The sequence below is a fragment of the Nothoprocta perdicaria genome, unplaced genomic scaffold (assembly GCF_003342845.1).
Source record: "Nothoprocta perdicaria isolate Ctin4 unplaced genomic scaffold, notPer1 scaffold_44, whole genome shotgun sequence".
Classification (NCBI taxonomy): domain Eukaryota; kingdom Metazoa; phylum Chordata; class Aves; order Tinamiformes; family Tinamidae; genus Nothoprocta; species Nothoprocta perdicaria.
This window is the reverse complement of record NW_020455688.1, coordinates 3,852,845-3,865,864: the sequence shown is the minus strand read 5'-3', so window position 1 is coordinate 3,865,864 and position 13,020 is coordinate 3,852,845. Positions and strand designations below refer to the sequence as shown.

Sequence of the window (13,020 nt, the reverse complement as noted above, 5' to 3'; positions counted from 1 at the left end):
GGAATCCTTCCTCAGGGGATACATTTCTAAAATGTGCCCAAAGATCTTTCAGTCCTTGCAGCTTCTTTTCAAATCCTTAGAAGTRTATTATAAACATGGGAACGTGTTTAAATAAATTATGAGAAAATTTATATCAAACAAACACCAAAAGTGCTCAGACTTTAAGAAACATTTGCAAATCTGCTCATCTGTTTTTTACTTTTAAACCACAGGCACTTCAGATTTTGATATCAGAAGAGACTCCTTGACCATTCTGAAGCTTCTCAAACAAGACCCATCATCTTTAAAGCTTTAATGCAACTGAACACACCAGTTCCCAACGAGAAGTCTTCGGAAAYGCAACCCCACACATTTCTACTATAGAGTTCAGCTACCGTCCTTTTACCATGGCAGTTAATATGTCATTTCGCATATATTGCAACTGAAATCCAGAAAAATATCCTATGGTTGGCTGGGGAAAAACATCTTTAAAACCAAAACTACTTATTCTGAATTTAACCAATAAAAAATAGTGCAACAGCTGATCAAGAACTCAGGAAATCAATTTAAAAAAAAAGTAGCACCAACTAGAAACCATAGCAGAAGATCATCTCACCAAATCCAAGGGGGCTCACTCCAACCAAGGACGTTTGCCAAGACTGAGGCTCAGATCCTGTCCAAGCTGCCAGCACAAACATTTCGGATTGCCAGCATTTCACATTTATCAGCTAAATTTACTTGAAAGAGTCTCAAAAGCCAGCTGCTTTCTAGTGTTTCTGTGTGTGGATTTCTAGCCTCATTCCACGCAAACCAATTCTCTTTTTTGGTGYTATTCAGTGAGTAAAAGTCAAAGGCTTTGTTAGATAATGCTAACCTATTACCTTCAAARCAAAGACAAACCTCTTATATAGTCATATTATTTTAAAAATAAAAAGAATGGGGCAAGCTGTTTATTGTTTAAGAAAGCAAAAATTGTTACATAAWCCAGAAGAGGAGAAAAAAGAACAAGCTGGGGGAGCTTATATAACAGGAACCAGTTACTGACAACCCTTATAAATTAATAACTAACCAAACACTYAAGAATAGCTTAAGAGCAAGTAAATCCTGCCAAAATTGCTACTGGAACGCATACAGATACAAGTACACACAGTTCAAATACAAAGAACTCCTTTAACCACAAAATACATGAAAATAATATAGAACATATAATATAGAAGTTATGGAAATACATAGATGTTATACAATTTTTAAGGAAAAATAAAATATTAATTATTTCAAATTTAAAGGAAATGTTTTCAAGTCCCCTGAAATATTTCAGGAGTATTTTCACAAAACCAGGATTTACCAAATTAGAAAAAGAGAGAACAGCAAAAAGGGAGACTTTTTTTTCCTCAGAAACACTCTGAAAAGGGATCAGGAATAAGAAACCTAGGTCCAGATCTGTTCTGGAACAAGGACAACTGCTCGCCTGACAAGTGACAGCACAAACAGGAGCCTCCCGCGATGGAGAGGCCTGAGCCGGGACGGTCCCAGAGCTGTCCCGGAGCTGCATCAGGCGCAGTAAATTACCACGAGTTGCTAACTTGGCAGTAAAACTCGGTCACTTGAGGACAGATTAGTTTTGTGCTGGATTAGGAAGACAAATTGGTCAAAGCAGCATCAGTCCTCAGCACAAGAGCACGCATCTGGAAGCGAAATGAAAGGGGGAACAGTCTCTTTTAGGAGTAGCAAACACACGATGATCCAGTTATTTCATATAACTGCACACTGAGTAAAATAAATAACAGTTCTCTTGAACTGAAAATGTTAAGTATCATCAGCCTAAATTATCAAGACAGTAAGCTAACAAAAATCAAYGAGAACTCAAAACATAAGAGTCTTCAAAGCTGCTGCAAAAAGATAAACACATTCTAGGGAATTAAGAAAGTTCAAGAGAAGCAAGATCTACAAAACTGCAAACCACTTAGTCCAGCTTCACTTTTCAGGTAAGAAACCACCTTCCAAGAAAGACAGTTAGTACCTAGCAGTCCTAAATACATAAAAATAAGATGGCAAGAGATAACATAAGCCAAAAAGCAATTAAGTCAAACCAACATACCTATGACAGGACAAGCTTTTTCAGAGAGCTGGTAGACATGTTAATTTTAAACCATCTTTCATTCCATTCTCAATCTATGGTCAAATCCATGGTTTGGTAACAGCAAATATCAAGCAGACAATTTCAGTTCTAAATTTTCTGTTTTCCAATAGATATCGACAGGAAAGGACCTACAGCCTTCCTTTGAACACAACATTCACTTCTGAAATCTGCAAGTAACAAAGCTGCAAACCTACTCCAGGAAGGGATCAAAGCTTACAAAATCCTTGAGACATCAGAGAAGGGAATCTGAATGAACAGAATGTAATTCTGCTTGAATAAATGCAGAGACATTTGTATGCATCCATAATACTACATAAATATGTAACTACATAAATATGAGAAAGGGCAGTGACTTACTTGGTAGGAGCTGCTGCTACATGAGACCATGAAGTGCTCTGAAAAAAAAGGCAGGAGCAGACAGACAGCCTAGAGCATCGCTGCAAGGCATCCAAAGCAATTTTTCACACTCCCTGGTAATGCCAACGTTTCCGATGGGAGCTAGCTGTTTTCAGTATTGTATTTTAAGCATGGGGCTTGGGGGTGGGTTGCAAGAATGGTCAGGGAAGGACAAACTAACTSAAGTGTCAACTTGCTTTGAGGGGAGTGATAAAATGTCTTCAGCTGTGGAGATCACTCAAAGGGAAGTGTGAATCACTTTCCTTGTCCACTAAGGATTTGAGTAAAAGGAATCATAGCAGGATTAAGATAAGAAGAGAAGAAACAAAAGCATCTTAAAAAACTCCACTGGAAAACATGGAATCACCTAGAGACTTCTCTCCAGGCAACACTTCAACCACACAAGCGGTTGTTTTAAGCCACTGTCATGGCTTAAAAATAGTCCTACCCTGAAGCACAGGAATCCCGAGCCATCTCTAGGATTCCATCCACACAACCTCCGTGCAAACGGGTGAGGCCTGAGGCAAAGCTGGAGTAAAGCCCTGCCAGCCCCTCCCCTCCAAATCCCCCTCACAGACGCTAACAAGGAGCGCTGCAACTGGCAGCTCGAACAGCCAGGTGGACACACTTCCTTCTCGCTGATTATTCCGTGAAGTGCCACAGATTTCTCKTTTATAAAGGTATTAAATCCTGTTAAACACACTAGCCACACCATGTGCTCCATGTGCTAGAATGAGACCTCAAGCAACTGACAGCCCCTCTGCTGAAGGGAGGCTCCTTCAGCACTGCAGTTGAACGAGATCAGCAGACTAAYAGCTAATTTTCTTAAATCTGAAGACAACGGGGATGGACATTTGCAGTGAACTAGACAAACTGACTTCCTATTTAGACACCTGAAAATGACTCATCTCTCAACTGGGATTATGTAACACCCTCAGCTGCCAATAAGAGGTCTAGCAGTTGGCAGAGAAGAGAAGCACAGAGAACCTCTGCACAGCTTGAAGTGCCCCTGAAACACCCTGCAAGGGCACACAATTCCCTGGAGACCCACCACGGCCCCAGCCAGACAACAAAATACTAACTGGCACATAACTGCTCACTGATTACACAAATTGTTACCTTCTTACAAGTAGAAAACTGAAAAAGAATGTGTCTGACACTGAGAAACCAGCAATTCATACAGGATTTTTTTTTTCTTTTTTCAAGATTGAACTAAACATCACCATCAGTTTAGCAAGCATCAGCGTRACCCTGCAGGCTGAGGGCTCTGATGCAGCATCTCTCTGATCCCTGCACCTTTCATACTGAGCCCAGGCTCAAAGGAGAGCAGGACACAAACCTTTCAGCTGCAGCACGTTTACATGGAACACACAAGCAGGCAGAATCAGGTGAAAAATCATTCGCTACTGAGGGGAAAAAATAAATAAAACAATAGAAACAACCAAGGCAATCAAAATCTGGCTTAACTATTCCATAGAACAGTGACATTGCGCAAAAGAAGGTAACAGGAAGCTTGGCGTGAAGCCTGTACACATTATTTGTAAACACTCCTAATGGTAGCAAAAATACCTAAGGAGCCAACATTTACTGTCAGACACCCAAGCTCTGACAAGTGCTGAAACACTCTCAGGGAACCTGAGAGAAAACAAGGAGGCGGCAGATCACAGATCCAGCCCTCTAGCCAAGTAAAACACAGCCCAGAAGACACACTATGATTCTGACTAACTCGAATGCTCTGTCATACAGAGCTTGGCTTTCTGCTGCTCTTGGCTCTTCATTCAGCTACAAAAAAAAAAAAGGGGGAAAATATTCCCAAAACTAGTGAGCCTGGGACTGGTTTCGCTATGGATACTGTTGCAGTAGCAGCTAATGCATCCTTTTAATAAGATATTTTCATTACAATTTGGAAAACAAACAAAAATTGGGGTTTTAATTATGCCTTTAAGACTGYTACTAGTACACAATTACACCTGCAGTAATGATGCCCAAGACAGAGCAAAATACATACAAATTTATTTTAATGAAGAAASAGCAATAATAGGCAAATATAACTGAATTAGAATAAGAAGTTGGGAGTGAAATACATAGGAACTGTGGGGAAAGCAGCCTATCTTATTTCTGCACAATCTCTAATGTCCTGAACAAAAAGCCTTTACCATAGGAAACTGCACTGTAGTACAGGGATRTGACCTCTTGCCAACCTGTGGAAGGGGAGAGAAGTCTCTAGGCTGAGAAGTCACAAAACATCCTCCAAGTACAGTTTGGGTCAATTTTCCATTTGTTCAAGTTTGGTATCTCTGATCATGCATGTGAATTACAGCATTATGTTTCCAACCAGATTATCCATTTAGATATCAAGGTCTACCTGTGCATATGACTTTTGAAGCAAAACACATTTTTTTTYCCTCTTGCAATTAAATATATGTTCTGCTCCATATAGCAAGATGTAGCCAATGTGTTTTGCTTTTGCAAGGGCACAAATTCTAATCTCAAAGGACTCTCCATGAAGAAAGCTTTACAGAAAACAACAGAAAAAGGGAGAACATTTGTATTTGATCACTAGAAAGCCTGGAGTATTGTGGAAGCAGATGCCATGAAGTGTGTTAGTGTCTTTGCTTGACAGAATGCGAAAGGCCTTTCGAGTCCTTGCTGACACCAGCTCTCTAGGAAAAGAGTAAATGTCTGTGACAGGAGGGAGAGTTTATTAAAATTCCAGAAGAGAGTAACAATACTTACATGCCAATATATGTTGTTTAACCAATGGACTTACCTGCCAGGAGGGGATTACATGGCCATAAAAGGCTTTAAGCCACACAGATGTGAACCAGAACCACAGCCCTATCTTTGTAATGGAGAATCACAGAATCTGCCAACTTCAGAATTTAAATACTCAACAAGCCCTCTTAAAATACATCATACCAACAAAGTAACTATGTTTATTCATAAGCTAGGAAAACATGTAACCGTTTTCTTTCCTCCTGTAAATGGGCTATTATGATAACAGACCATCCTGAATTTACCACTTGAGGTAAAGGCCAGTTTTACCTCACAGGAATCAAGAGAATCACAGGTTCATTGCATGTGGAAGGGACCTTAGGAGGCCACCGAGCGCAAACCCCTGCTCTGCCGGCACTGAATTCAGGCCAGGCTGCTCAGGGCTTTTCCTCACTTAGCTGCTGCATGTCTCCAAGGACAGAGATTTACAAACCCTCTGGGAAATCTGTTCCAGTGTTTCAATCCAAGTCGTCTTTATCTCCAGGCAGAACCCTGCCTCTCTGGTTCAACTTGCCCTGTTCTCATGCACCTCAGCAACCCTTTTTGGAGACATCAGAAGGCTGCTAGGAGGTCCTCCTGAAGCCTCCTATTCTTTGTGGTAAACAAGCAGTTCCTCAGCCTCTCCCTGCATGTTTTGCTCCACCACCTTTACCAGACTGGGCAGCCCTCCACGAGATTTGTAGATAGATTCAACTTTATCAACAAYTTTCCTGTACTGGGAGAGGCCAAAACTGGACACAGTACCCAAGGTACAGGAAGCAATAAGGAAAATAACCACTTCCCCATTTACTGCCTGTAGTGCTGCTGATGCAGGTCAATGCTGGTGCTACTAGCCCTCTCGTGCCCTCATTCAAGAGGCACTAAAAGAGTTTAAAGTTTATATCTTAAAGCAGCCTGACTAGCCTGGCACTCTCAACACACATGCTGTCTTTTCATTTAGGTTACAAGAACTGGATTAAAGACCATCTGTACAAGGAAATTCTTACACAAAATGACTGAGACAGAACAGCTCAGGGTTGCTGCCCATGACACATTCTGTAAGCATCACTATTAAGGCAGTGATTCAGTTTCCATACTGAAAAGTGTTAGTGAATAATTTCATAGAAGAAATCATCGTCAGTAGCAGGAYGGTTTTGTTAACTAGCACCAAGTGCTTCCCTGCAGCAACATCTCAGCTCATCCTTACACATAACATACCCTTAAGATTTGTCAGTACCTTCAGTAAAGTTCCCAAGCAAATATTTATGCAGTTAAGCCATACCAGGTGACTAATGTACATTTGAACTTTTATTGATCCAGAAGTGAAGAGGGAGTGCTTAAAGGCTTCCCATAAACCATGTAAAAGTCACAAGAAAAGATTTATTTCTTCCCAAGTTAAAYATGTAATCGTGACCTCAATTTGACAGAGTGAAGAACAGGATTAAGTTTTTCCATAAACATTTACAGATGCGCCGTAGGTTTTTTTTTTTTTTTTTAAACACAACACCTTCATCACCACACTCTCCCAACCATACAGGAACTGAATTTTTTTTTTTTTATGTGCAACAGCTGCATATCTTTCACAGCAAGTTAATAAATACTAGCAATGATCCCAAAATAGTTATCGTTAAAAATAATAGATTCAATTGAAGACAGCATCTAGGAGTAAATGGGGAGCTGATCACGCTAGTAAACAGAGTTAACAGCCGTTACGGACTCCTGTAAAAACAGCTTCAGAAGCTCTGAAATACAAAGGAAACTACAAGTCACTGTGTCCTACACCAGTTCCGTGGATAACGTTAAAATAATGCTTGCAAAGGTTTTTCCAGTTTTATGAAACTCTCATATAGGTAAATTACGATTTAGAGGCCCAGATATCCACAGCTCCATAATTTTCACGCTCCAAAATTACACTTTAGCTACAGGAACAAGTGCGCAGAGGACTGCATACACAAGCATGCACACATCTCCCCTCCCTCACAGAAAGCAACTCTACATCACAGTCTAAACAGGCTCCTCCTCTTTAATCCTGTGGAAGCAACTTAAAGAATTCCCTTGCTTCTAGTCTTCCGCTTTATCCACACAGCAGGGCTAACAGGACATGTTTTTCCTGAAGAATACAAAGTCATTTACAGTTGCTTGAAACCATTATATGAATTATAAAGTAAAATGTATAACCTCTTACCTGAGCATGAAAATTTGACATTGTCGTTGTCTCTATATCTTTCTTTCCCAAAATCTCCATTTTCACTGGTGAATTGGGAAAATTAAATGAAAAGTAGTCTAAAAAGTCAGGTAAGTAAGTAGCTGCCCCATGAACAATACCCATTACATAGTAAGCTGCACAGTTTTCATTTTCACTAAAAACCAGACCCACAAACTCTTCTGCAAATCTCTCCATCTCCACAGGAGATAAGTGGGAGAGTTCATTACTGTAGGCATGGATAACTGATGCACCTCCGTTAGGCTGGTGCTCAATATGAATCAGCTGTTTGAACTCCAATGTGTCCAACCTTTTGAGTTTATTTTGAACCCGTGGCTCCTTTAACGAGACAAATGGAAACTCACTGTTCTCTGGTATCTTGGACTCATAGTCCTTCTTGGGATCCATATTTTTCCCATTGAAATCCTTAAGATGATCATCTATGATGCCTTTGGCTTCCTGATCCTCAATATCAGAAACCAATCCTGAGCAGATGGTCTGAATGGATTTGCTGTACATTTTTGGACGCTTCCTTTTTTCATTCTCTTTATGTTTCTTTTTCTTTTTCTTCTTAACTTTTTTAATCTGTAGTTCTTCTGCATTGGTTTTTGGTTTCTCCTTCCCACCTGTTGAGAGGAAAAAAGTCTCTTAAACACCTTTATATAGATACAGACATGCACACACATGTAGAGATCAGGATTCAAAGCCACCAATACTCTCATCATGGCACATATGGAGATGAATACCGAGTGTCACGTAACACAAGGGTATCTTACCAGAAAGAAATAGAGAAAGCTGCCACTGCTGCACTGTATGACTCACATAAAAGCTTCAGGAAAAGAAACATAGAAAAATACATTTTTCCAAGACTGCTTTCAYGATCAGTCATTCTCCTATCCCTGTCATTTAACTGGTCATCAGAAATTCCAATGGCAGAAAGTCCAGGCACAGTAGCTGACTGCTGACAGCAAACACTGCCGAACAAGGCATTTACAGATGGTCACCAAGCACCATCCATCAGCAAACCATTTACACAAGCTGCTGCCAAAACCTACCTTGCCATGGGGATTTGTGTGGTAAAGCTTCCAGAACCAAATAAACTTTGCAGAACTGAAGTAGGAACAGCTAAGAACTGACCGCAGATTTCCTTTAAAATAAAAGTAATAATAAACCCTTGCAATAAGAGAAGTAGCAGGAGCTAGCATAAAAGCTGATATCTTGCACGTTGAACTGAAAACAAACTCTAAGTTCCCAAAGCTAAGATACGCATTTAGGAGATAATGTGGTAAAGTGATTCTGATGGCCAGGGATTCACCCCCCCCCCCTTTTTTTTTCGTGGACAGCACTTGCCCTCCATTCAGAAATGGGGTAGTTAGAAACCTTCCATCACTAGACTTTCYTCATGTCTTGTTGCCAATACAAACTCATTTCTTTATCTGATGGGTCAAGTTACTAGACAGTAATTGCAGAACACAGAATTACATTCACAGCAAAGAATTCACAGAATCACAGAACGGTTAAGGTTGAAATCAAGATTAGCAGGTTCACAGACAGCACCTTAGAAAAGTCTCGCTACAAAATGCCCACCTCCCAGGCACTCCCAGCCACAGCAGGCCCGTCACACAGGAATTCCCATGCCAGCAGCTGCTACTACCCTGCAGCAGACCGACCTCAACTTGTTATTTGCAGCCCAAGTCACCCACGACACCGTCCTCCCTACCCCCTGCCAAGTCCTCTCCATGCTGGGCCAGGAAATTGCACATCCCGCTGGTAACCTGGAGACTGGACGTGGAACATGCCAGGACACGGGCAAGGAGCCRAGCAACGGGGGCACCTGCCACGGGAGCCGTCCGAGTTCTGCCACAGCAGTCTCGAGACACTGGGAATCCTGGCAGACAGACAGGGAGCTGCTTCTTTGTAGCTTCTACTCTCTCAATTTCTGGGGCAGAGAAGTGCCCTGAGCTCCCTCATTCTTTATTAGCCCAAACAAGAACTTGCACTCTGGGATTTCCTAACCTAACCCCTACAGGCAGGAGCTACAAAACCTTCCTTACCTCTATATTAGATTTAGCAGAGCAATTTCAGTACTGGCCAAGTGAGAGCGACTGCCAAAAGGCACGTGAAAACCTGCCCTGCCATTAGATCGTGTTTAAGGAAAAAGATAACATGCTCTTCCTGCAGCGTTACTGCCTCATCTGGCACCCACAACACTCGGAGCGTCATTGCAGTCGTCCTTCTGATGCCTGTTTAAGGCCAGCAGGCATGGAGAGACCACAAGGAGCAGCCAGATATGCTGAGCAGCCCCCTTACAGGAGRCACAAACACAGCCCGGAGGGCCAAGGACCTCATTTCTCTCCTGGGGGAAAGTCTGCAGCCAACACACCATCATCTGGCAAAGCCACCTGCTGCTGATCATTCTCCCTGGCACCCTAACATGTGTCCCTGTGGTGCCAATGCCAGACAGAGGGAAACAAGAAYGGAGAGATAATTATGGCAATGGGCAGCATCACAGCATGGGCTTTAAAATCCCAACCCAAACCTCAAATTCGGACCAGAGAATGGAGAACAGCTCTGTTCTCCTGCCTGCAAGAATCCACAACTGAAGAGCACTCAAAGAGTCTGCAAGGATTTCAAATTCCCAAAAGGGTTTTAATTTACCTGAAAAATTATTTCAGGTTTTCATTATTCATTCATTTTCATTATTTTCAGAATTTAAGTATGAAAATTCTTCACTGTAATGAATGATAACAAAGCTGTCAAACATTCTCAAATACTGAGCTAACCTAAATACAGAGAATATGGAATTAGGCCACCAAATGCTGTAACAAATCCAGGGAGCGAGGGGAATTATCTATCAAGCTACTCCACATGTTCTCCAGAGGAGCACACAGCTCCTTCCAGGGAGCAGCCACTCACATCTGGGACATGATGCGTGGCAGGGAAGTGCTGACAATTTCTATTCCATGGGGTACAAATCAGAACTACAACTGGCAAGCAAATACAACAACAGTTGTTCTCAGTTCTCAGACTTAAAGCTGTCTATAATAATCAGAAAAGGAGAAGATCTACATCCACACTATTAACACCCTTACCGCATGCTCTACTATAAAGCTACACTACACTCCTACTAACCGAAACATGAAGTATTTCCAGATCCATGTGCTTATTTTACATATTTGGGCAAGATTAACTCAAAAACTGCCAACCTCCATGTTTGTTTCCAACCTCCTCCAATGTAGGAGAAAGAAGGAAGAGCATCTGTGCCATTCCCTCCTTCTGGCACCCAGAGAACCTTATCAGAAGGTAGAGACATTCTGCTACATTTGACTCCTCCTGCAAGGTGCTGTCAAAACAAATAAATACAAAGCAGAAAGGCTAATCACAGCCTCCAGTCATAGCAAGGCAGGAAAGAAAAAAAACCCTAAATTTGCAAAGCTAAATATCCGTAAAGCAGCACCGAAGGGGACATCCCCCACCRTGGTCTCAGAAGCAGCAGTGTTTCAAAAGGAAAAGAGCACAACCTGCGTGACTAAAATCGGACACCGCGAACCCCACCAGCGCCCCGGGAAGTTACAGAATTAGGCCAAGTTTACATGAACACACGCAGGGAGATTTACACTCACACCAGCTGCAGCAACAAATTTTAGTTCGACTTGGTATAAACCTACTAAACTATAAATCTTTTTATAGAAGGATTAAATGAAGAACATCTTTAAGTCAAAAATATTTTTCGTTCTTTTTTTTTTTCCCAGCACATCCCTGAGGCATTCAGAAGTAGCAGAACAGGAAATAGGTTAAAAATAAGAATGTCACTAGTATCTAATAGAGCCCACCTTCAGTTGCAGCTGAACTTTCTGCTCAGCTTTAGATGCAACTACTTTACAACATGCATAACGTTGTATTACTAGCAGAACTGAAAAAATACTAACTGTATTTCTTAGGCCCCTGCTAATACACATGCTACAAGAAAAGARAGTAACACTGAAAGCCTTCGGTGACAGGCTGAAGTGATTATGCCATTTAAGCATATGAAGTACCAAAATCTATCTGTAGATGTTTTTGCTAATCATGTGAAGAGTTGCAAAAATGCTGTATGCAATTTGGAGGCAAATAAATTCATCTGCTAGCAGCCTCACACGTTTCAACACTGCTCTTCTGCTACACATCTTTTTGGCCCTCTAAACACTCTCAGGGTAGAACTGAAGCAATTAAACTCAAAATGTCTGAGAACCAGAGTGCAATAACAAGAGAGAGAGCAAAGAGCTGTATAAAAATATCCAGGGTGAAGAGTATGGAGATCCCTGCACTTACAGGGATTCTGTCCTAGAGGAAGCAGAAAAATGCGGAGTCTCTTAACCCTTGGCAGCAMACGTGACGCTCCTCTCACAGGACATGAGCCAAGGGGGTCACTGAGCAGGAGCGAGCCCCGAAACACAGAAGCTGAAGAAAGAGGACTCCAAAGCAGAATTTTTGAAAACATATTGCTGCAGTGGGTTAAATTTGCAACTTTAAATTAGCAATTATATTAATGTCTCTGTTCTAAAAAATATATTTTAGTACATTTAACTATAACACCATGGATCAGTCTACAAATTCTTCCTTCTGTCCCTTATTCCAGCACCACCCACGTGCTCACAGCACAGTGCCTGCTCCTAAGAGGACTCGGACATAAGCCCAACTTCAGCATATTTGTGTCCAATTATTTCAGCACGCAGCCAAGTTTGCCTGGAGAATACAAACAGGACACAGAAAACGGTGATTTCCAAGAAGAGCAGTTCTCAGCAAAACTTGAGCAGACTTTCACAGAACAAAGGAGGGACTTTTCTAGTTTAAGGCTTCTGCTTGGCTGAACTTCAAAAATCAGCTCCCAAGCAGGTGTTTAAAGCTGCTAAGAAACTGAAAAGACTTGAAAATAATATAAAGGATTCCTGAAATAGGGAGATTGCCATCAGCAGTGCTGCCCAGTGAAGTGCTTTCATTTTAATGTGCTTTTGCATTAGTCATGGCATGAATAGAAAAATGTCCAGTCACTGCTCTGCTGCAAATTTCACTGCACTTAAACACAGCACAATGGGCTGCTGCTTCCAACACCAATATTGCCCCTGCGACGCTTGGTTAATGGACACTGGGAAAACAGAGCTGCACTTAGCATCTCCCTAGGGCAGCAGAACTGCTCCAGAGCCGGCAACACAGAACAGAGTAAAAACACCAGAAAGCCGCCCAGAAGCTGAACAAAGATCCAAGCGCTGTAATGCTGAGATACCCAAACTAGCTCTGTCCAAGCCAAGTCTGGCAGCAGCAGAGCAGTGCCTGATGTAATTTCACCTCTAAACAAGGCAATCACTCACAATCCTAAACCTTCAATACAGGTGTTTCAGGCAGTCTACAACCAACAATCACAATAAACTTGTGTCATACATAGATTTAATCTAACTTGAACCAAGGGAATAAAAACCTTAGATATTTTGAAGTGCAGGGCATGTTTATCTCAATATGCTCTGAGATGCATTTAGAGCACAGGGATTGCAGCACAATTCAAACCAAAAAC

At 41.6% G+C, this 13,020-nt stretch overlaps 1 protein-coding gene across 1 annotated transcript in view; it reads right to left on the bottom strand.

The window, feature by feature from the left end:
• The window catches only part of RSBN1L (round spermatid basic protein 1 like), a 45,395-nt gene that overhangs the window by 15,659 nt on the left and 16,716 nt on the right, over positions 1–13,020 (bottom strand). The window contains exon 3 of the mRNA XM_026046354.1: positions 7,455–8,098. Coding sequence (XP_025902139.1) covers positions 7,455–8,098 — 644 coding nt within the window. The remainder of the gene's footprint in view (positions 1–7,454; positions 8,099–13,020) is intronic.